The sequence below is a fragment of the Eupeodes corollae genome, chromosome 1 (assembly GCF_945859685.1).
Source record: "Eupeodes corollae chromosome 1, idEupCoro1.1, whole genome shotgun sequence".
In the NCBI taxonomy this organism is placed as follows: Eukaryota; Metazoa; Arthropoda; class Insecta; order Diptera; family Syrphidae; genus Eupeodes; species Eupeodes corollae.
The window spans coordinates 199157479-199181201 of NC_079147.1; the positions used below are offsets into that span (position 1 = coordinate 199157479).

A 23723-nucleotide genomic window follows, 5' to 3' on the forward strand; every position below is an offset into this window, starting at 1 on the left:
TAATTGTTGAGATAATAATCATAATGAAAATCTAACCCATCATTATCATTCAAAATGTTGACTAATAAATATTTATCATAGAAATATTCTCTTAACATGATTTTTATTTTCATAGAATTAATTTTATGGAGATTTCATTTACAGCGGCGCCATCTTGATGAGCAAAACTTTCATCTATTCTAAATGAATTGTTTGTATTTAGCGGTGTATAGGTTTCAGATGCAATGAAAAATTGTAACCATGACCTTTAAGGAAAACATACAAAATAAGTTATGTGCGTACATTAGGTGGGCGTATTTCTATATATGTACATTGTACAATATAAATAGCTATATCAAGTACTTTCAGACAAATCCCCCAAACATTTAGGACAAGTGAATTAATTTGCTTAATTTGAACAATGACGCAAAGTGATGACTGATGGTAATAAAAAATCTCACACCCACAAAATAAAACTATAAAAATAAAAGCACAACACTTAGTAATACTTCACGTGTAACGCTATGATGACAATTTAAAAACCATAAAAATGTCACCGCGTGACAACCTTTAACAGAAATATATTTAAGGGTACAAAAAAGTTTGTTTCGAACAACAAACATAATATGTACCTATATATACTTTCAAAGTAAACAACATTGAATACTTTTCTTTGGATTGAAGTGTAATGTTTCAATATTGTCATGACTTAATTATGCTAAAAGGCAAGGACCATCATAGCAGTTGTCTCCGTTTTGCGGATAGGGAAGGACAGGTTAATAAAAAATGTGAGACATAGCCAACAGCCCCGATTCAGAACATCCTAATAAGTGCCTAGAGGATTTGTGCATTGCCGAGATCAGCTATGTATATTTGACTTTTCGTCGCAAAGCACTGATCTAAATGCATCCCTTTAGAAGAGAATTATTTTTCAGTTTTAAGCTGAACAATTGAAAGCATTTAAATAAAACAAAAAAAACAAGGGCGCATACTCAGACAGTTATGCCGATATAAAAGCTATTTTATCATTTTTCACTTAGAACAGGCTACATGGATTAATTCTTTAAATCAAACTGTTATAAAGAGTGGTTATATTTTAAGGGCCACTGTTGAATTAGTTCACATTCAAAGTAAATTTTGGTCTGCATCTCATTTAACATTTCTCAATTTAAGACTAACTTAAGTTGAACCATGGAAAATACTCAATCGAACAACGGACTAAAGTTATTCAGGCTTATTATAAAAATAAAATCAAAATGCATATAGTGCATTTCGTGCTTTTTTCGGTCAATTAAATAATTTAAAATTGAAAAAATCGTGAAAAAAGGGTCTGTAATTGCTTGCTCTACAGCTCGTTCTGAAGAAAATATTGCTGCTGTTCGCGATAGTGTGGCTGAAGAGCCGGCAACCTCAACTCTTCGTCAATTGAACCTCTCACTGTCGTCTTTCATGTACAAGATGCTATTGTTCAAAAACTAAAGCCTCTTGACCATTTCAACAATTTCCGTCACCATGGTTAGACTGGTGGCAAGAAATGGCAACAGTGGATGATCAACTTTCATAGGCACATTTTTAGCTCAGTGGATTCGTCAGTAAGCAGAACTGTCTAAGAGTGAATTTCGAAAAACCAATGCACCCACAATGAGTGACTGTTTGGTGGGGTTTATGGGCCGGTCAGGCATTTACTGTAAATGGTATTTGATATTGTAAGATGATAATTCACTTTTAATAGTCCGAATCGGAATGTATAAATGTGAACTATGTGTGTTTCAATAGGACGGTGCCACTTAATACTCAGCTAACCAAACAATGGCTCTTGAACTTCTTTCTTTGTGGTAATTAAAAAAAAAGTGTACGTCAATAAGATATCAACAATTCAAGAGGTAATGGATGAGACAAATTAACACATCAACACTCAACTTTGCCTCAGCTTCATCAAAAATTTGGACCATATCGGATGGAGGTGTGTCGCAGAGGTCGCGGCTGCCATTTTATCAATATATTGTTCCATACATGATTGAACCATACCATTGTTTACATAATAAAAAGAAATGACAATAATTTTATGAATATTTTGTTTTTTATTAAAAATCAAATTAAGGCCTTAAAAATTAACCACCCTTTAGATTTGTTTGAGTACAGTACATCCTCGCTAGTCCGGACACTCGCTAGCTCACACTTCAGTAGTCCGGACACCTCTATGTTTCGGACACTTTCAAAAGTTTACCTCTGTCCGGACAGCATTAAAAAGCTTATGTACAATACACATACATATATTATTTGTATCTCTGTTTCTTGGAAAAAACGTTTGTTCATACGATTACGGGGAATCCCTTTCTAGTTTTGCCGCTGGTTGTTGGCTCTTGAATCTAGACATTTTATTTTATATTTGTGGTTTGTTGATTGTGTTGCAGGTCATCGTGAGCTTTCTTAAGGATAAGGCATATCATTGAACATAAGCTATTACTTATTATGGCTTCTAAAAAGAAAAGGAACCGTGTTACTTTTACACTTTCCAAGAAATGAAAAAATATTGGATGATATTGAAACTGGCAAATCAGTCAGATAAGTAGAAGAAATTTTCAAAGTTTCAAAGTCAACTGTTTTTGATATAAAAATGAATAAGATGAAAATTCGGAAATTTGTTCTAACACATTCCAATTATCAGGTAAGCTTACAAATGGTCTTAAATTTAAGGTCTAAGATCATTTAACAATTGCTTTAAGGACAGAGAAAAATTATCAGACAAGGTGAACACCCAGCGGTAGAAGAAGCATTGATGACATGGTTCATCCAACAAAGAAATTATCATGTGCCAATTTCAAAAGATATGATTCAAACCAAAGCCAAATCCTTTTACAAAGAGATGACAGGTAAGGAAGATTTTGCAGCAAGTTCTGGTTGGTTGGATAAATTTAAATTGCGACATGGAATTCGATGCCTTAAGATTTGTGGCGAAAAAGTATTTAGCGACGTTGCTGCTGTTAAGTCTTTCAAGAAAAATGTTTAAAACTGATTCAAGAATAAGTAAAGAACAGGTATATAATGCTGATGAGTCAACGATTTTTTTTTATTGGTTCAACAATAATTTTATTCCAAGAGTGAAAAAGTTTTTGACAGAGATTAACATGCCGTTGAAAGCACTTTTGATTCTGGATAATGCCCCATCTCATCCTAAAGAAGACGAAATAAACTTTGATCCGAACTTCAGAGTCTTATTCTTACCGCCTAATTGTACAGCAATATCGCAGCCGATGGATCAAAATTTAATTCAGAATATAAAGGTAGATTCAGCTAGGTATCGGAGAGAAAAATATTAAAAAGAGTTGGTCAATGTTATGGCCAGAACTGGCATCCCAATGGAATAATGAAAACCTTATACCACTTTCCAACAAATTGACTCGGATTCTTCGCTTGCTGATTTAAATAGAATTCATGCCATGATAAGACTAATTGATCCGAATGGTGAAAGCTGAAGAAGAAGACAGTGAAGATAAAAATGTAAACAAAGAAGTTTCCAAAATTTCAAACAATGAATATTTGCCAACGGCATTCAGTGAGCCGAACAAAATAATGCATCTCAAATGGATATCCTTCTCCTAAAGAGGTTACGCGAAAAAGCTGAAAAAATGTTTTTAGATAAAGCGTTCCAACCGAAAATTAAAACGTGCTTTCCTACTCTTTAAAAAAACATTAAACTGCGTTCATATTTCTTACATACGTACATGTATATATTTAAATTATGTGTATATGTACTTCTATTTGTAATAAAAAGGTTTTCAAAAGTTTTCGGTTGTCCATTGTATTTAATTTTTTCGTTATAGTCCGGACATTTCGCTATTCTGGACACGGTAGAAACCTTATGTGTCCGGACTAGCAAGGATGTACTGTGTTATCATTCTTGATTTTCAGTGGTATATGATATTTGATGCTTTTGATTACTGCCTAACCAGAAGCCGGAAGGAATAGAAAGCAAGAAATAAATATAATTGTCTAGTTTAAGTTTTTTGTTTATTCATCAATTAACTTTATGTTTTTAGAATGTGTTCTTAAAACTATGAAAAGTTAAATTTAGAAAATATTTCTGTTATGTAGGTAAATCTTTATTTCCATCACATTGATTAACTTTAATGTCCCTTCGTTTCGCATCCAAAGCAAAAATTTCAATTACTTAAAGTTCTTTTTTATTTAAATCTTTACAAAGGAAGTGCATCAAGGTACAAACATATAAATGTTAGATTGATGCAATCCATATGTCAACCTAGAACACATGACCTAGATCCTTGAAGTGTTATCTCCATCAGGAAAAGTAGATAATTCCAATACAATTATGATTTCCATCTCGTGTATATTCCTATTTTAAATGTAACAAAAACTATTTGAATCAGTTCGTTAAAAGATGAATGACAGAATAATAACTATATTACATACGTACATACTAGCATCATGCCTAAATTACTCAATCTCATCCAATCGTCATGATGCGAATCTCACATTCTGATAGTAAGGCATAAAACATACTATACCTACCCACGACAGAAAAAAATATGCCAATCCAATTTGTGAATTATTCAGAAGCTGAACTCAGAGCAGTAATGTGTAATCACAGAGCCTGTTCGTAATTTGCAATCAAAACTACAAATTGTTACACAATAATTCGCGTGAGCTAGAGAACGATGAACTTAAAATAAAAAAAAAAATAAGACCATTCAATGAACAACAAAGAAAAAGGAAAAAATACAACCAGCACAAAAAGGAGGGAATAACAATGAACAAACAGAACTTATTTTTACTACAAGTACAAAGTACCGAGTACAAATGACGTTTGCTCTGGCTCGAGCTCGACACTGAGTTACGACACGAGATAAGGTAGCAAAAGGGTACCCATTTTTAGAAAACAGGAATTGAAATTCATTCGATTAGCCTTCATACTCAAGGTTTTTTTCGTACCTAAGGCGTATACCGAAATACCTATATCTACTAGCTGGGCCCCCAGCTGGCTGCATTTAAAGGTATCTTCCACCCAATTCGTTGTCATTCCAATGCAGTTTTATAGTACACAAAACGGCAGAAGCCAGAAGTAGAACAAGGAGCAGCGGAATAGAAAGAATATAAAAACAACACATGACACGCTTCCCCACTTCAGTACATTTTAAGTGCACTTGCACCGACAATTTTACTCTACACAGCCACAGCAAAAACAACAAGGTGCTCTTCTCGTTAATTCATTCATGACGAACTTTTTGCAACCAAGAAGAAGAAAAAACAACAAAAAAGCTGCTTAGAAAAACGAAACGAAGAAACTTTGGAAATAGTTAACAATATTTGTGTTTTTTTTTTTAATTAAATAATTGTTTATATTGGAAAAACAAATAAACACATTTTATTTATAGAAATTGTAACAAAGTTTAATGGATTTATTTTTAATTATTTGTTTGCTTACCTGCGTCGCTACGATTATAGTTTATACGATTCTTTTTTTGCAAGATTATTAATTGTTTCTTATTGGGTTTTGATAATTGTCACTTGTTTTTTCTTGTACTTGTTTTGTATGTAGGTACAAAGAAAAAGTTGATTTTACAGAACTCGTTTTTATTCCTTTCTATTTTTTACTTATTTATATTTTTTAAAGGTAGAGAAACGACACACATCATTCACTTTTAATACAAATTTTATTTTGACACGAATTATTTATGGAAGAATTTGTTTAAAGACTAAACTCACTTATCGCGGATTCATCATTTTACACTTTTATTTAATTATTATATAAAATAGAGAGATGGATAAAACACAGAAAAGACTTAAATCGAAGCGGACTAAACGACTTTACGACTTACGACGACTTTGTTCGGCCATATTTTCTCGGTTACAAGATTCTTTTTCGCTGTTTTTGGTTTTTCTTTTATTTTTGAAAGGTAAATGTCAAAATACAGCGAAAAAGGGTTATTTTTGTTGACGTATAGAAAGGGTTAAATCACAATGGAATGCAATGAGATATGTTTTTTAGTTCTAGTACTCGGAGAATAGTGGTGGAGTCACAATTTAAAGCTTTGTTTCTGTTTTGTTTTAAGGTCGAGTTTGCAGTTGGTACGAAACGGAGATTTCGTGAAAATTTCTCACTTTTAAAGTTAAGTATAGTTAAAGCTTCAAGAAAATTACGTCTTTTCATGAGCAAGTCATTTTTGAAAAAGTTTTAGTATGTAGTTGAATATTAAAGCTTGCTATACGAGACTGATCAAACGAGCCAAGTAGGTCTGTCTGTTTGCACAATTTTATGTGGGTCAGTTACCAACTTTTTGTATGGGGTTATCATTTTCGGCCGAGTTTTTCTGCTTAGAAGTTTCTTGATTTTAACTACATATTTTTCTGAACCAAATTTTAAATGTATTATACAAAAACCCTGTTTATGTTGATTATCATCCGGATAGACATATTTTTTTTGGGCAAATTTGGACCGGTTCTAAATGACCCGGAGCCAATTGGCTCAACCGTGTATGCTCCAGCGAAAAAACTCTTATGGAGATTTTTCATGTAACCTTGGAAAATCTAAATGGGTGAAGAGTCTAAACAGAAACGAATTATAAAAGTTAATCTCATGGATTTGATGCGGAAAGTGGAATGGTATGAAAAGTGAGATCTAACTCAATATCTTGAAACTAAAGAAGGTTCAAATTTAAAATTCCACTACGGACAAATATTAAAGTAAAAGATAAATAATAGTGTTCTAAAACTTTACGAAATATATTTCTATGTAAGATGCGAACGTTTTGTGAAAAATAAGAACTATAATAATTATTTATTTAAATGAGGTTGATGCCTTTTGATTGGGATTATCTTATTGAAACATATTTCCAAACGTGAAACTATTAGCGTTGTTTCCATTTTGTTAGATTCATTGAAATTGCAGCTAAAATAATGGACTTCCCAGTCCAAAGTTCCAGAGTTATATACAAACAAAATAGATAGTGCAAACTAGCGAGGACATCATTTATTAAGTTTGTATTTAAACGCATATTTTTGATCTTTCAACTGTTTCATTTTGTCAATATTTTGCAATAATTCGTCTCCTCAATTATCATAATGAATTAGTTGATTTAAGTGAAGCAATCAAAATAATTTTATTGAAAATTTGAAAGCTACTCTGACTTTAGCTAGACCTACTCAAAAAACAATACAAACACAAACAAAGTAAAATTAATTTTCAATTATTTTCCATTAGCTAAAAAACAACAATTTATTTTTTGTGAACTAAAAATGTTCTAATAGTTAATAGTCAAAGCATAGAGGAAATAAATTATCTTAAGGTTCTTGCTTTTTGCATTGTGGTATGCAATAGGAAGCATCTAAAATGAAAACACAGGCCATAAAAAAAATCGATCTTTGTTACACCTCCTTCACTGCAATTTGACTTACTTTTTATTCAATGAAGTGAACTTGTATATACTCTTTTCATTATAAAGGTTATTGGTCTGAAAAATATCAAATTATATTAAATATGAAAACAATTAACAAAAACTTACTCTTAAAACCTGAAACCCATTGTTTTGTTTTGTAAAATTGATTGTCATTTTTGACAGGTCACATAAGTTCCATAAGTTTCTTTTTATCCCAATCCCCCATTTTGCTTTCTTTCACTACTCACATGTATTTACCCATAGCGAATTTGAGCGAGTTCACCTCGAATCAATGATCAAACAGAACGTGGCCTATCTTCTATAGAATTATACGTTGTTGTTCAAATAGAACGCGATCAAGGACAGTAGTCACAAATGGAACACGATGACGTTTAAATTGATGTTGAGGATTTTTTTTTTCAAAGAACGGTCAAACGTCAAAACAGAAAGAAAAATCAAGTAAAGGAAAGCAAGAGCCTCATTTTCGCTGCTGCTGCTCACTATTCACAAAAAACTTAAATTCTTCACTAAAATTAGTTGGGTAAGTTTTGCTGAGATATTTTTTGTCACAGTTAATAATAAAAGTAAAGAAAAAAAGTGCCTTGACTTTTACTGTTGGAACACAATGGTGTCGGAGCCGGAGTCGTAACTGGAATAACTGTCAAAGTTAAAAAGTGGAAAAATATTTAAATAAGAAATAAAAGTAAACAAACAAATATTGTCTCAGAAATTTGATGTGGTTGTAAACTGCAAATATACCAAATAACATCAAAAAGCCGTACGACACATCGTGTGCGTACTTTTTTTGAAACGTACGATAACTTGTGACATATTTTCCGACTCCAGTTACGACTCCCGCTTCGATTTTGCATTGCGTTCCAGCAGTAAAACTGGTTAAATAGTTGATCGCATTCTGTTTAACGTATCAGAACGCGAAAGGCAGCAGTTCCCTCCTTTGAGTTAAACGTTAAGATTTCAAAGATCTTTATTTTAAATTTCTAACGGCTCTTTTTTGAGATCAATTTATTTCTAAACTGATCTGTGAATAGTACAAAATTGGTGGAAAGCTTCTTTTTTGGTGTTGTTAGATTATTTATTTTAAATATTTCACTGCCTAGGGGCCGGCCTTAAAAGAAATTTGTTTTAGTTCTGTTATAATCGACCTTTCTAACCACTAACCATTTTAAACCCCGTTTATTTTTATCCTATACAAAGCAAAAGCATGTCATTCTTTTTTTTAGATTCGAGTTCCCTGATATATTTGAGAAAGATGTCACTTAAATGTTAGTCTCAACTTTCGATTTCCTAATTTACGGTAATTTTTTATTAACTCAAATTCTGTTAGGTACGTTTTAAAAACAACTATTCCATCATCAATTGTAATTATTTTGAATTGTAACCTTCTCTCGTGCAATGGCCACGAGTCTTTTGTCAACTGGAGTACAATCATTGTCGTCCGCTTTGAGATACAAAAATGGTAGATGAAGTCGGTCATTCCATTTGGTAAGATCAACACACGTTTAACCATCTTGTATTGTCTTTCGAGATACAAATTTTCTTCATCGTCGCTGCTTGAGAATTATGGACAACCTCGCAGATGTAGCTAACCGGAAACATGTTTAATTTTTTAATAATTTATATTTTTGATAACTGATGTCAAGAGCAAATGGGAAGAAATGAAATCAAATAAAATTACAAGATTGTCTCATTAACTTCTGCTATTTTGAGCAGTTGAGAAAATCTTAAAATGATTAACTCCAGAGTTTAAAATCGAAAGTTGAAAGCGTTAAATGGGGGTGAATAAAAACAATTCACAAACTGAAGATATGAATATTCAAGTTACGTTTAACTTTGAATGAAGAACAAGTTTTTCGTTGAAAATCAACTAAACTCATTTAAATTAAATTTTATAAACAAAACTGAAGCAACAAAATTTCAATGAGTGACTTCATCACCACATTCATCTTTTTGCATAGGCAATGCAGAAATAAATCGTTAATTCTTTCGATTATTTTTTGAGCGAAGTTAGCTTTTTTATAAGATTTTCCAATTTGCAAAAATCAAAGATAACAATTGATTTAGTTGAAAAATTCAACTCATTATTGTGAATGAATCCATTAAATATTACTTTTAATAAATAAGTCCAAGGAAGCCCTTTTAAATCTTCAATACTTATCCTTTACTCTTGAAAATTCTCAATCTTATCTTACCCATTGAATTAACATTGGTAAATAATAATAAAACAAATTAATAGTGTTTTTTAAAAAATAAAGAAATCAAGTTTTATTTCTAAGTTCTAAGGATTTAGGATTACACACTCTTTCATGTAAAATTCCCGTTGCCTTAATAGCTCCTGCAAAATCAGAAATCGAAAAATTAGAATCAATGTTCCATGAGAATCCATGTCCCTACAAAACAACTCACTTAGTAATAAGACCGTCTTTCTTGGCCAAGCGGTAGATGCAATCGTCAGATTCTCCCATGCGTCTGATATCACCGCAAATGGCGTACACCTTGGATCCAACACCCATCCTGCCGGTTGCGGGGTCAACATCGACGATGTTCAACTGCACAGATGCATGATCTTTAGCATGAATGATTCTGTTACTGGCAGAGCTATTGAATTATAACAATAATTACAAATTAATTTATAAAATTTTAATCCGATTTGTTCATTCACCGAAGCACAAAACCAACCAATAAAAAAAACACGTGGAACTTACCATTTTCGTGGGCAGTACAAATCAACGGATTCTCCGGCGTCGTTTTCCATTTTTAGTGATCTGCGGAATTAATGGGAATATAATTTTGTTAGATTTTGGGAACATTTTGTATTAATTTTGCATTAAATTCTTACTTTTTATTGGAAATTTATAAACCAGTGACAATCGTCAATGATGGCAAAAAGAAAAGAGGGAAAAGTTGGTAGCATTGATTTGTGTGTTAAGTTGGCTGTGGTTGGACATTGAAATTGAACGAATGAATGGGGTGCGCTTGGAAGATGAAGCTTAAGGGTGAGTGGGTATCTTTTTGAGCGTTTTATTTAAATATATTCTCATGTTGAACTCATTCAATTAGCTCATAGAAACAAGAAAATTTATAATTATCAATTAAAAGTTTTAAAATGTATTTTTATTATTATATAACTATCAGCTGATGATTGTTTTTGACACTCACAATACCTGAAATGAAGCATTTATTATTTAAAATAAAACAAATATGCATTTCATTATTTTTATTTCGAATTTAAATATGTTATCAAAATAAATTTAAGGTTTTGTAATTTATTAAAAGTTATGCCGAGGCGTCATAATTTTGATTGTCAAAATTCAACAAAAATTTTGGGTTTATAGTTTTGTAGGACTTGTCGTTGTGGTTTAGCTCATCATTCTGAACCTTCAACATACATTTCCTCATCAGCACTTTCAAAATGATCAGCAATAGCTATGGCACCAATATTTGGAAACATTCTCTGGCGACGATCTTCCATTAATAATTCTCTATTCTGATGAATGTAATCTCGGATATTCGGTAGACCACTAACAGCATTTGCAGTCAAAGCCGATCGAACAACATTCAAATTTGTTGCTTCCATCCTACGGAAATAAGCAATAAAAAGAAATATGAATATAGCATATATATGATTTTGAAAAGGCAGTAACATGACATTCTTTGATATTGTATAGAAATAACAGGTTCGTGTTGCATCATAAAGGTACTGTGCTCATATCAGTCAGTTTAGAATGTCAAAATACCCATATTGTAGATAATATTTGCCTTAGTAGAAATTTCTACGTAAACGTACCATTCATCAGTTTCAGCCACATAGCATTCTGTATGTGGTATTGTGGCAATACCATTAAAGCCTCCAATTGCAAAAATCATATCATCAATAATTTCCAAGCCAAAATTACTTCGAGCATGAGACATTTCCTGTATGAACGTCCAAGTTTCTGTTTCAGGATCATACTTTTCGCCCGTTGATAAACGAGCCAATCCATTAAAACCTCCAATTACGTAAATATGATTGCGATACGCAACACTAGACACACCTGAACGACGATGATTCATACTCGGAATCGGTGTCCATAATTCGTTTGTTGGGTCGTAAAATTCCGCAGTCGATAGACATTCTTGTCCATTGAAACCTCCTTTGTGAAAACAAAGTAGACAAACTTAATTTTTGAAAAAAAGACTCGTCGTGAAATATCAAATCACATTTACCAGTTGCATAAATTCTGCCATCTAATGTACACGCATTTGCATCAGATCTCTGCATATTCATTGGCGTTATCATGGACCATTGATTCGATTTGGGATCATAACGTTCAACAGTATTCAAGCGATTAATTCCATCATATCCTCCTATTGCGTAGATTTGTCCATTTAGCACAGCAACGCTGACATAGCAACGACGGCTATGCATTGGAGCTATCTTCAGAAAAAAATAATATGTTCTCTCAAAGAATAATATTGATCTTTCTTTTGTTTACAAACCTCTTTCCAAGTTTTCTTAACTGCATCAAAAACCCGGCACGTATTAAAATATTCGACTCCATTGTAACCACCAACGCAATAGATTTTAAAGCCTAAAACAGCCGTTCCATGATATGCTCTTGGTCCGGCTGGATCTTCAGTTGGAATATTAACCCATCGATCAGCACGAGTGTCATATGTTTCGATTGCTGATTTTGAAGTACCTCCATTCCAACCACCAATGGCGAACATTACTTCGTGGGGTAATCGAGGAATGGCGATTAATGGTGTGACAAGCTTAAAATAATATCAAAATTATTTTTTCTTCGATTAATGTGGTACAAATTTGAATACCTCCTTATCATTTGGTCTCATCATGTCTAACTCGTATAAAAATGAGAGAGTTTCCAAAATTAGAGGTCTGGCTTCGACACATTTCACAACATATGGATGGTCCTTAACTTCATCCATAAAAAACTGCCAAAAATTTATGTTAGAGTTGTTAGTTTGAAGCCAAATATATTAACATATTGGGGCTTTTCATTGGTAAAATATTTTTGATCTAGATCTGTTAAAACATATTTTCTCCTGTTTCCCATGGGGCAAATTAAATTTATTTATGATTGATTTAAGATCAAATCTGGAGAACTGTTTTAATTGAAGTTTGACAGCTCTACAACACTTGTTAACAATTCCCTAACCCTTTGTTTAAGTTTCCAAATTCTGAGCATTTCCTCACTTTTCAATGTGCCTGTCTATACGTGTTGTGCTCACAACATTATGTGTCTACATGTGTTGTGACTACACTACGTTTTCCATTCTGTGTTGTTGAACGAAGAACTTGAAACATTTATGTTCGAGATTTTGATATGTATATACTATGTGTACAAAGCTGAAGAGCAAAACAAATGTACCTCTCGCATCGACGAACAGAAAATAATGAGAAATTCGGAACGAAATGAGAAAGGAACTGTACTACCCAAGCAGACAATTCAGTTTCTAAATGTTCAAATGGTAGACATTTGCATTCAAGAGGACACACGCGTCCACTGAATTTTCTTGGAACCCACCTCTGGCTATTGAATCCTCCTCTCATTCCCCTGGTCAACATTAGGTGCCAACTCGAATTTGGGTTCTAACACCAGGGGAAAGTTGTTGGGTGTAGCAAGCGAGACAGGGGAGAGGTGTTTCCGCTAAGGCATTTCTTATCCAGACGACAACGTAGGAATTCCTGAGATGGAACTAACGGTGGCGCTTACAGTTCTGGTTAGGTTGAACTACTTAGTGAACATCTCGAAGGTGTTGTACGACATATTCGGAGCCCAGGAATATGAACCCTACAGGTTGGGGCTTGTCTTGGGTTTCAACAGTGTGAGATATAACATCACAAGAATCCGCATCAAGGCAAATTTTCCAACATAAGCCTGCGTATGCCCCAACAAAGGTAATACCAAAGACATATTCTTCAAGCTCTTGTCTTAGGAGACTTAACGTCAAGCTAGGAAGAGAAGACATCTTTGGTGGCACAATCGGAAGACACAGCCTCAACGACATCACTTCCGACAACGGATTTATGCTGATCGATTTCGCTGCATAGCGAACAGATTTTGTAGCTAGTACGCATATCACACATCTCGATATCCTGTCAACCAGATTAACCACATTAAGATCAACGCACGAAACTTATCTAGTATTGAGGATGTCTGAACATTCCGTGGGACCAAAATGGACTCGACGTTAGACTACTGCGATCGCTAGAGATTGCCATTTCCTTTTTCGATCGGATCTCTAACAACCCCTTAAGATGTCCTGCCTGCATGTTACGTCTTAAACGGCTACCAGAGCGAAGCCCTTGGTTTAACGACGAGTGCCGGCAACTGCACGCAGCTAAGCAATACACATACAAAACTGCACTTCACAGAAGCACCAGAGTAGCTCTACGAGCAGAAGAGGTGAGAGGAACACTGGCTTATTAGATGGAAAAAGGAACCATTAGAAGTGTGCGATCGAGAAGATAGACGGATTTCACAGTAGGAATGAGGTTCGTAAATTTTACCAAAAAATAGAAAAACAATCTCCCAAGGGTACTAGCTAAAAACAAAAGCCTGTAAAGACGATTTGGGGAACATAGTTGCAGAACCGCAGTTTATGATCAGAATATGGAAAGAACACTTCTTCAATTTATATAACGGTGATGACGAATTCAATTCCAATGAAAGGTAAATAAAACCGCTCAATCTAGGCGACGCAGAACAACAATTATTCTGCTTACCCGACTTCGAAGTAAATATAGCTATATAGAAACTGAATTCCACCAAAGCTGCTGGATTTGAGGTCACACTACCAAATTATTCAAAGCAGCAGGCGATGAATTGGTAGGGAGCAAGCACCAACTTATCTGCAAAACATGGTCAAAAGAAAGCATGTCCGATGAGTTGAATCTTTTAATAACAATTAAATAATATGAAAGTAAAAGACCAAAAGAAAAAATATTGCTCCTATATAGCGTCTTTGGTTACTATTCTGGGTCTTTCAACCAAAAAATGACCTGGCACAAATATTAAGTAGAAGGGCTATGATATAAATGAAGAGAATAAATAAATGATCCATTGAATTATCCGACATCAACCCAATATAGAATCTTTGGGTAGGTGTCAAAACAAAAAAAATGGTTCCAATCCTTACGATTTCAACGAATATCGATATTTTTTGTATCTATCTATTATATTGGTTTATGTACTAAGAACCTTTATTCTAAAATGATTTACCTTTTCCAGACCTTACATAACATTCCATCAACTACATCAAAAATCTTACCTTCGGAGTCATCAAACCCAATCGAACTCCTTGCATTAATTGTGGTAAATGTTTTTGTCTGTCATTCACATCATAGTCAATCCATTTAATGCATAGTTTCCAAACCAATTCTTCATCTCTTGTATTCAACATGTCATCTGTTATGATATCGAGAAAATCATCTAATCCGATTTTTAAAATATCTTCATTTCTAGCTGCAACTTGCGTAAAGTGGCGCAACAAGAAAGTTCGAGCTTTCTTATAAAGATCATCACAAAACCGAAAGCTACTTTATAATCACAAAAATGTTAATATATTTAAATGTATTTATGCTTTTCATTAAATGTATACACCTACTTTGCAAATCGCATTATTCCGAAACAATTCTTTGGCGTTAACATTCGAGCGAGAATTATTTTACACTGCTTCACTAAGCCTGTCATTCCAACATAATCAGCCAGCGCTAGCAGCTCATGAACGTTCAAAGGATTAATATCACATTTTCGCATATAAGCATAATTTATGATTTCCTCCATAATGGCAGCACGCATATCCGGTATGAATACATTTTGTTTTTCCAATGATAATGAGTTTGTGAATAAAGCTCTATAGAAAAAATTAGGCACATTTACATTGAATTTGAAATCTTTGTGTTGATGTTTTCTTTACCTAAAATATGAACTACAGGAACTTAATATGGCTCGATGTACATTAAAGGATCCATCATTCACATTGACAACTGCATCACACATCAGATTTCCTTTTCGCATTTCATTAAGGGCGTTAAGGGCTTCTTCACTGATACAAGCATGAAGTTCTGAGGATTCATCTTCGTTGTCATCGTCATGTATTGACGGTTCTTGACTGCTTGCCATATATGACAAAATCGATCTTATTTTCAGCTACTCTTCGTCCCTTAATTTTGGCTTTGTTAAATAAAACGTGTTTCTTATGATGAAGATTTGTTGAATTTGGTCCTCGAATTTTTGTTATCTTTTTTTAAACTTTTTAATTGAATTTGTTAGTTAATTGGAAAAATTTGGAAATTGTTACAAAATTACTAAAAAATATAACAGCTATATTTTATTTTTTATAAAATAAAGCAAATAAATAAAACTCATTAAAAAAATACAGTTTCTGATTTTGTTTTCAAAGAGAAAGAAAGCGGCGAGTGAGTAGTGTTTATGATATTTGATACAAATCAATAGATTTTGGCATGGGAGTTCATTATATTTTATAAAAGGTTATTGCTAAAGTTGTAGTTACGATAATTAAGCCTAGTGAGTAATCTTCACGTGGTCACGTGGGATCAGTTACATTATGACGCTTAAAAAGCTAGGAACTTTGGGAGTATACAAGCTTTAACAAAACAATAGTTCGTATTTTATCAGTAAACAATAAAAATGATTCCATTTTAATTAAAAGTTCAATGCAGTTTACATTTTGATTTTTTTAATTTCAAATATTTTCAAGACAATTTTAAAAAATCAGTACAAAAAAGTATACATAGATAAAAATCTAGATCAAGCGCAAAAATTATTTACAATTTATTCTTGGGTTTCTCTCCTGCTCTGCACAAAACACCCATCATTTCGTTCAATGATTCCTGCAATGAAACCCCAAATCTATCAGCGCAAGTCTCTTGATTGCTGCGCCAAGCAGCCAACGAAAAAATTATATCATTTTCTCTAGGATTATAACAACAAGCATAGCCATCATGGTACATTGGTCCATAGCACATGAAAGCCTCATTAATAGAAGCCACCTGGCTTGTTGACAATCGGAAATGATTACTTCGAGTGAATGCTGGCAGGCTATAAAATTCCGGTATAGGTAGATTATTTTCGAGAGCCATTAATTTAAGACCAAAGAGATGACGATCAACACCTCGCCCTTGGAGTGCCATAGTTGTGTATTCACGATGAACATTTACAGCTTTTCGTAGTAATTTAACTCGAAGTTCATCTGGATTAGGCTCGGTCATGACTTTGGCAAAGGCCATCGACTCATTCGAACATGAGCGTATGGTTTCTGTGCGTCCATTGCGGAAAATTCGAAGATGGGCTGATTCATATGCAGCACCGGGTACTTTATGCATTCTGGAAACAAAAAGGGAGAAGTTTCATATAGAGTTATAAAGGTCTTCGCGTGAATGGACTCACTTATAGAAAGCATATTGAAGAGCCATTTGAATGAAGCTATCAGGACTGAGTTTTTGCTGTTTCAGAAAGCCTTTTCCATATTCTTTGAAATGCAACACATTTAAATGCAGATCTTCGGCCAATTTGTCCAGATTAGTTTGGGCAGCTTTCATGTGTTGATCAACAGCGGGAGACGATTTTAATTCCAATTTCTTTGATGGTTCAAAATTCTTGGTCTCAGCACCTTCAAACATTTTCTTATCGTCTCTGAAATTGTTGAATTATTTTATTTTAGAAATTTAAGGAAATAAACTAAGAAGTCTTTACAAATTCTTCACAATGTAGTCAACCATCAGTGCAATTGGTTGACCCTCTGCCGGGCTATGTTCATAACAAAATCCTTGGTAACCACTTCTGCTAACCAACAGCTGAATAGTCTTATCAAACCATCTATTGCCTGCATGATACTTTGATCCACATCCATGAATTAAATACTCTGCCAGAATAGTTTTGGCATTGCCACAAGGAGCTTCACACACTTCGCCATCCAAGGAGACAGTGAACAAAGATTTTTGAATTTCTTCTATCGAAGCTTTGTTATCAGGAATTGATAGAAGTTCAGCATATGCTGTTGCCCAATTGTCCCTCTTGTCAGAGGTTAAAATTCCAAAGGGAATACCTTCATTCTTTTCAGCATCAAATATCTTCTTCAATTCCCCAAAAATAACTTCTTGATGGAGTGGTTTAAGGTTATTTGAATAAACAGGAAGTTTATAGAACTAGAACATAGAAAATATTTGAGTTTCTTTTTTTAGGAAATCATTAATGATAATCTTACATGATTTTTATACACAACAGCTACATGCGTCGAATTTGGATTGTACTCGACTTTATCTTCTTTAGGTTTAGGAATACGACAGGTTCCTAGAACTCTTCCGAATTGGGAATTATCCAATTCGTTGGATCCCATTTTTTGAATTGGAATCTTTCCCATGTCAATGATTTCCTTATATTTTATAAGGCAATAGATGACTTTTGAAGTATATGCAAGCATTTCATCATCAGTATTGAAGCATACTTTTGGAAATGACATACCAGGACTCGAGAAAATAATCAATGGATCTCTATATTGGAGATATGCAGTGCGTAGCCATCTGTCAGCTAACCAGTTTTCTTCATTTGCAGCAGCTTTTTCCAATAGTGCCTGCAGTTTTGGGGCACCGCATCTTAGAAATACTTCAGCTGATTTTTGAGCATCATTTAGCTCCTCGGGAGTGAGAAATGGTTCGGCAGTTTTAAGAAACTTCGGCAGGGTCTCTTCCAGCGACAAAGCTGGGTAACGAAGGAGATTTTGTTTACTTTTAGTGGCTTTATTGGCATAGTTGCGATTGCTTTTAATAGGAGCTGCAGTAAGATTGTACTGAACTCCAGCCACGTACGGTGAAACTTGAAAAATGTTTCTATTCTACAAAACAAAAAATAATTGTTTAGTCTTTCAGTAAATAATTCACGAATTCTCATCCATTCCTTACCAAGATGTTATAGGCAAGTCTTCTTGGTAGTTGCTGCATTTTCTCCGAAGATTTTTCTTCCCTAGAAATGTTATTTGTGTTTTAATTTATATATTAGACAGATATTTCAAATTGATATCATTATTTTGTTGAAATTTTCAATGTTACCTTTGATTCTTGACCATAACTTAGCTACTAATCGTAGATACAAGATAGGTAACGTTAAACTCAACTTTTAAGACGCAACCAGGTAGAGAGAGTGACACTTCCACGTAGCACTTGCTTAAGGAACTGGTTGTTATTGCCGTGTCTCTGTTAACTTAACCAGTAGTGCCGCTCTTTGAAATTTGTATCTTATAAAGTCTCAAAACATCAACCTACTCAACCTAGACAGGTTTTAGTTTGTTACTATCTCTCTACCTTACTTCTGTTGCATTTTTGTTATCAATTTTCCATGGACACAAATTTAAAAGAAAAAGAATACGAAAATTGTAGGAGGGAGTGTGATTGTACTTGGACTTTGGGTTGGGGTATCAGTCAGTGTGTATTTTGTGGATATGCTATGCTCTCGTTTTCTGCAAATTCCCTTTTGTTTTGGTTTTGTGTGGTATAAAATGACACAACAACAATAAACTTGTTGAATTTAAAATGATAATAGAAAACAGCTGATTCTGATTGACTGAATGAATTTCTTTTCAGTGTTCATTTCAAAATTTATCGAACAAATTTATTTCAATTCATATATGAATGAACTATGTAGGTAAAAAAGTTTTGAAAATTTTATTTTATATTATATTATTTTGTAAACTACAGCAAATAACTAAGAATAACAAATTTATACATTTTAAAACAAACTTTTAATTGGTTTTCATACATAAAACTGGATAAAATTCAAGTCAAAAAATAAATACCTTTAATGAGAAGAGGATAAACGAAAAAAGTTATGTAGTTATCAACGGGAAGATAAATTATAAATGACAGTGAAAGCTCAGCGCTACCGACCACATTACAATTACAAATTGCTACAGAAATATTTTCTTGGTAGTTTCTTAAATGAATTTATTTTTAGAGTTTCATACTTAAAAACATAATTTCAAAGTTTTAGAGGTTTGCAGATTATTTGGTCCTTCTAGTTGACTGTTATTAACAAATTGAAAAATGCAAAATTTATTGTCAAACTTGCACATTGGTTGAAGCGAATACGAATAATACTTCTCGAGAATCTTCTCCAGGCGAGTGATATTACCAACTTTTCGATTTTCACTTTAAAAATACCATGGTTCAAAATTAACAATTATAAAGGGTGGTTAAATTTTTAAGTAGTATTCACATTAGCGCGATTAACGAACCACGAATGAACTACAAAATATGAGTTTATATACGTTTGAAGACATATTTCGGACTTCGGTGGTGAATGGTGTTTGGATGTGGCTCCTTGTCAAACTTCATTCGCGACGAATTAAAAACTCTTATGTGAAAGGAATGTCAAAATCGACGAATATTCGTTCATTCGTTGGTCGTTCTCATGTGAATAGTGCTTAAAAGCCGATGTTGAATGTGAACCACACTTAATCGTCAATCTTTGTATCTGCATTTTATTTGACATTTCCCAATTTCAGACCTATCAAATTCGAACCATAGAAAAATACACAATCGACAAACATGTCAAAGTTATTCAGGCTTATTATGAAAATGGGCGTTGAAAGCAAAATATATATATAAAGAGTGTTTTTGGCAAAATGTATATCGTTCACTTTGTGATTTTGTTTAGTCAGTTTAATGTGGTTTCAAGAGGACAGTGCCACTTGCCACAAAGCTAACGAAACAATGGTTCTTTTGCATGACAAATTTGGCCACTAAAATCATGTGATTTGCCATCGTTGGACTTCTGCCTTTTGGGGTTATTTGAAAAAAAGTGTAGGTCGATAAGCCAGCAACATTTCAAGAGCCAAAGTATGGGATACTTCGGTACATTAACGGCACAGAACCACAATTGTGTCCCAGCGTCATCAAAAACTTGAACCATTGGATGGAAGTGGACCGTGAAGTCCATTTGGCCGATATTTAATACAATAAATTCCTTAATAATTCGTGTTTGATGCAAAATCAATGTCGGCCCTTAAAATTAAACTACCTTTTAGAAACCCTTAGACCAATTATTAAAAAAATATTTGGAGTAAAAGCCAATGTTGGCGTCTTTTCATTAACAAAATCAATTGTGCTAAAGCCAAGTCATTTCGGAAGAAGTGTTAAATTTTTACATTTTCTTCTTTGCAATAGATTACAGATCATGCATTCACGATCTAGTTAAACAAAATAAGATTTTGCATTTCTACTAAACTTCTTAAACTGGACTCTCGGGAACTCACGGGCTAGTTGACTTACTTGAGACAGTTGAACAATCTTTATTAAAATTATGATAGACATCTCATCAATTTAAACTCCATTTCAATAAATAGCGTTTGTTTCAAATTTAAAAGGTAAAACGTCTGATCTGAACAAGAACTGAAAACAGTTTTTCTTTTTTTAACACTTACTACTCTTTCATATGCTGCTAAATAAAAACAAAATACTTTCAAACTAAAACGACGTTTCTGATTTGAATTCATTTGTATTCATCTTGAAATTCATTTCCTTAGTATCTTTCTACATTTTGTCTCTTTGCTTCGGCTAAGTTAATTTTAATCACTTCGTCTCCTCTTTGCCGGTCTCTTGAATTCTACCAAATCAGTAGAATTTAAATACAAAAAACTTGCATTTAATATTTTTAAATTGTGGTAAATAACACTGACATTAGTTAATGCATAATTTTGTTTGTTTTATATCTATGTATTTAGTTTTCAATACTTATCACTTCTCGATCACTGCATGCCTATATATTTATTTGTGTTGTGAAATCTTTTTAATCTATGTACTTATTTTGAAACCAGAGTTTCTCAAACTTTTGTTAGGTATTTCAAAAAAAAAAGATTATGTCGGTGCAAGGAAAGGCCTTAAATCTTGGAGATCAATTCCCAAATTTTCAAGCTGAAACTACAATTGGAAGAATAGACTTCTATGAATGGATGGGAGATTCGTAAGAACAACATAGTTTTTAGGGTTTGGATTAATGTTGCTAAGTAAAGATTTTAATTTTCAGATGGGCTATATTGTTCTCACATCCTTCAGATTATACACCTGTTTGTACAACAGAATTGAGTAGAGTTGCTGGAATTTTACCAGAATTCACAAAGAGAAATATCAAACCAATTGCATTGTCTTGTGATAGTGTCGAATCTCATAAAGGATGGATTGAGGATATAAAGAGTTTTGCAAGTAAGTAACTAAACTTATTAACGTTCATTTAAATACCTAATAAAAAGGAATAATAGCACCATATTGATGAAAGGAAACTATGCACCTCTCTTAAAATAATTCCCAAATATCTACTAATGTAAAGGGAGTATTGTAGAATGAGCATCTTTTTCCAATCTATTTGGGGCAAATCAGATCTAAAGTTCAAATGACGCGCCCAAATGGAGTGCCTGGGCAAACGCATTACCATGAGATTGAAGCAAATGCACTTCATTTTAACATTTTTTTTTGAAAATAAATCAATTTATTATTGATATACATATTTCAAAACACAAATTAACCGTTTTTGCAATCCGTGGTGCAAATTAAATGGATTTATTTTTGATTTAAGATCAATTCGACCGATCTAGATACACCTCTTTGAACCAATACTAATACAATTTGTATTTACAATTTATGTTTAGCAGGGACAGCTCTACCTGCACTTGTTAAGAAATAATAAACTAATAAAATGTAAAAAAAAAAACAATTTCAATCGTGTTCCATGCTCCACGAAAATAAAAATCAGTTATTGAAGGAAATCTGAATTTACCCATAGAAAACCTCATTAAATATTATGCATCCTTATTTACTTGACATTTATAAAGAAAAAAAAAAACAAATGCATAAGTACTTACACCTAAAGCTAGAGTATGTATTTTGTTAACTTGCCCGTGCATGAATTTGCAAGTTGAATTTCTATAAAATCATAAAGCTGGATTTCTGTAGTCATACATCCAACGAGGTGTCAAATTGGCTCGTTGCCAATATTTAATAATTTAACCTTGAAAATGTATTATCTGTCTACGGTCTTACGCCACGTGACTAGGCGTATTCTCAAATGACTTTTGCAGAAACTGTATGTACGAGGAAGAGGAGGAAACAATTCTTCATCTTCTGTGTACATGCCCTGTTCTGGCTCGAAAACACAAGAATTACCTAGGAGAATTCTTCTTTAACGATGTTAATCATATTAGCAAAATTAGCCTCTCACGTTTCGTAAGGGACTCAAACTGGTTCCATTGAGCTTAGAAGGAAGCCTCAAGATTCATGTTGTATCACAATGGGCCATTAAACTAGCCTAACTAGCATCTTGGACAGCATCTTGGACAGCCACTTTAACCTAACCTAACCTACAGTTCTAATCTTTTTCAAAAGAAACTCTCTAAAATTCATTAGAAAAATCTGTGAACCAATTGCAACTAGTTTAGGTTTTTTGTTTTCACTTTTATCTCATTTTATATATTTATTTTATTAGAACTTTCTGAATTTGGTTATCCTATAATTGCCGATGATAAGCGCGAACTAGCTGTTAAACTTAACATGCTAGACAAAGATGAAAGAGACAAAGCCGGTATTCCATTGACCTGTAGAGCTGTTTTCATTATTGATGCCAGTAAAAAATTACGTTTGACTCTTCTTTATCCAGCATCAACTGGAAGAAATTTTAAGTAAGTTTGTTTTCATTTTCAAAAAATAAAACAAAATGAAATACACACATTAACAACTATTATTCATTTATTCAGTGAAATACTTCGTGTTATTGATTCACTGAAGCTCACTGATAATAATAAAGTTGCAACACCAGCTGATTGGGAGGTAATATATACTCATTAAATATTCTTTTTAAAACTTTGATAGGTAATAATCTATATTCTTGTTTTCTAGCACGGCAAGGAATGTATGGTTTTACCAACTGTGCAACAAGACGACATTCCAAAATTATTCCCTCAAGGAATTAAAACTGTTGAAGTACCATCAGGAAAGAAGTATTTGAGAATGACTCCACAACCATGAACATTAACATAATTTTGTAAAAGAATCGAATGAGAAAATGAAAAATTCTATTACTTTTATATCTATATTAATATTTTTCTTTTTTTCTTCAAAATTTTGGAGGCACTGTTGAATGATACAAAGTGATTTCATTTTTAGTAGCTCGTATATTTATCACAAGTATTGGTAGTAGGAAATGTTTATGTGATCATTTGGATTAAGACAATTGCAATCTAGGGTTTTAAGATCATATTAAGCTTTGATGGCAGGTTGAAGCTCCAATTTTTGTTGACGTTTTCAAAGAACTGACAAACATT

At 33.2% G+C, this 23723-nt stretch overlaps 5 protein-coding genes across 9 annotated transcripts in view; 1 reads left to right on the forward strand and 4 right to left on the reverse strand.

Moving 5' to 3' along the window:
• The window catches only part of LOC129942666 (uncharacterized), a 51342-nt gene extending 45501 nt beyond the window's left edge, over positions 1 to 5841 (reverse strand). For both annotated transcript variants that reach the window (XM_056051705.1, XM_056051706.1), the window contains exon 1: positions 5423 to 5841. The gene's annotated coding sequence lies outside the window, so the exon portion shown is untranslated. The remainder of the gene's footprint in view (positions 1 to 5422) is intronic.
• A 3788-nt stretch (positions 5842 to 9629) lies between these two features.
• On the reverse strand, positions 9630 to 10333 carry LOC129942667 (40S ribosomal protein S21). The gene is made up of 4 exons (XM_056051707.1): positions 10231 to 10333; positions 10097 to 10156; positions 9798 to 9989; positions 9630 to 9726 (listed from the first exon to the last, which is right to left on the reverse strand). The coding sequence occupies exons 2-4, from the start codon at positions 10144 to 10146 to the stop codon at positions 9717 to 9719; spliced, it is 252 nt and encodes an 83-aa protein (XP_055907682.1). The 5' UTR covers positions 10147 to 10156; positions 10231 to 10333; the 3' UTR covers positions 9630 to 9716.
• Positions 10334 to 10599: 266 nt separating this feature from the next.
• On the reverse strand, positions 10600 to 15805 carry LOC129942665 (kelch-like protein 10). 2 transcript variants are annotated; one of them, XM_056051703.1, is made up of 8 exons: positions 15315 to 15805; positions 15003 to 15251; positions 14667 to 14931; positions 12204 to 12326; positions 11871 to 12146; positions 11598 to 11808; positions 11179 to 11524; positions 10600 to 10969 (listed from the first exon to the last, which is right to left on the reverse strand). In XM_056051703.1, exons 1-8 carry the CDS (start codon positions 15518 to 15520, stop codon positions 10759 to 10761), a joined length of 1887 nt encoding a protein of 628 aa, XP_055907678.1. In that variant the 5' UTR covers positions 15521 to 15805; the 3' UTR covers positions 10600 to 10758. The 2 variants fall into 2 exon arrangements, with proteins under 2 accessions (XP_055907678.1, XP_055907677.1); XM_056051702.1 differs by having other exon boundaries at positions 14667 to 14934.
• Positions 15806 to 16025: 220 nt separating this feature from the next.
• Positions 16026 to 19301, reverse strand: LOC129942664 (carnitine O-acetyltransferase-like). Of its 2 annotated transcripts, none has more exons than XM_056051701.1 (6): positions 19209 to 19301; positions 18319 to 18379; positions 17625 to 18251; positions 17114 to 17565; positions 16808 to 17053; positions 16026 to 16744 (listed from the first exon to the last, which is right to left on the reverse strand). In XM_056051701.1, exons 2-6 carry the CDS (start codon positions 18355 to 18357, stop codon positions 16186 to 16188), a joined length of 1923 nt encoding a protein of 640 aa, XP_055907676.1. In that variant the 5' UTR covers positions 18358 to 18379; positions 19209 to 19301; the 3' UTR covers positions 16026 to 16185. The 2 variants fall into 2 exon arrangements, with proteins under 2 accessions (XP_055907676.1, XP_055907675.1); XM_056051700.1 differs by lacking the exon at positions 19209 to 19301 and adding an exon at positions 18466 to 18895.
• Positions 19302 to 20917: 1616 nt separating this feature from the next.
• Positions 20918 to 23498, forward strand: LOC129939440 (peroxiredoxin-6). 2 transcript variants are annotated; one of them, XM_056047454.1, is made up of 6 exons: positions 20918 to 21074; positions 21228 to 21373; positions 21437 to 21612; positions 22889 to 23081; positions 23157 to 23229; positions 23299 to 23498. In XM_056047454.1, the coding sequence occupies exons 2-6, from the start codon at positions 21270 to 21272 to the stop codon at positions 23425 to 23427; spliced, it is 675 nt and encodes a 224-aa protein (XP_055903429.1). In that variant the 5' UTR covers positions 20918 to 21074; positions 21228 to 21269; the 3' UTR covers positions 23428 to 23498. The 2 variants fall into 2 exon arrangements, with proteins under 2 accessions (XP_055903429.1, XP_055903430.1); XM_056047455.1 differs by having other exon boundaries at positions 20934 to 21074; positions 21249 to 21373.
• The last annotated feature ends 225 nt before the right edge of the window (positions 23499 to 23723 follow it).

Bases quoted from the DNA above. Each gene is read 5' to 3' on its own strand.
- LOC129942667 (XM_056051707.1), bottom strand. From the start codon at position 10,146: ATGGAAAACGACGCCGGAGAATCCGTTGATTTGTACTGCCCACGAAAA. The intron at 9,990-10,096 runs GTAAGTTCCACG...ATAATTCAATAG, and splicing joins TTGTACTGCCCACGAAAATG to CTCTGCCAGTAACAGAATCA.
- LOC129942665 (XM_056051702.1), bottom strand. From the start codon at position 15,520: ATGGCAAGCAGTCAAGAACCGTCAATACATGACGATGACAACGAAGAT. The intron at 11,809-11,870 runs GTTTGTAAACAA...TTTTTTCTGAAG, and splicing joins TTAAGAAAACTTGGAAAGAG to ATAGCTCCAATGCATAGCCG. The intron at 11,525-11,597 runs GTAAATGTGATT...GTTTTCACAAAG, and splicing joins TGGCAGAATTTATGCAACTG to GAGGTTTCAATGGACAAGAA.
- LOC129942664 (XM_056051700.1), bottom strand. The intron at 17,566-17,624 runs GTAAGATTATCA...TCTATGTTCTAG, and splicing joins CTGTTGTGTATAAAAATCAT to TTCTATAAACTTCCTGTTTA. The intron at 17,054-17,113 runs GTAAAGACTTCT...CAACAATTTCAG, and splicing joins GACTACATTGTGAAGAATTT to AGACGATAAGAAAATGTTTG.
- LOC129939440 (XM_056047454.1), top strand. From the start codon at position 21,270: ATGTCGGTGCAAGGAAAGGCCTTAAATCTTGGAGATCAATTCCCAAAT. The intron at 21,374-21,436 runs GTAAGAACAACA...TTTAATTTTCAG, and splicing joins TATGAATGGATGGGAGATTC to ATGGGCTATATTGTTCTCAC. The intron at 23,230-23,298 runs GTAATATATACT...CTTGTTTTCTAG, and splicing joins CAACACCAGCTGATTGGGAG to CACGGCAAGGAATGTATGGT.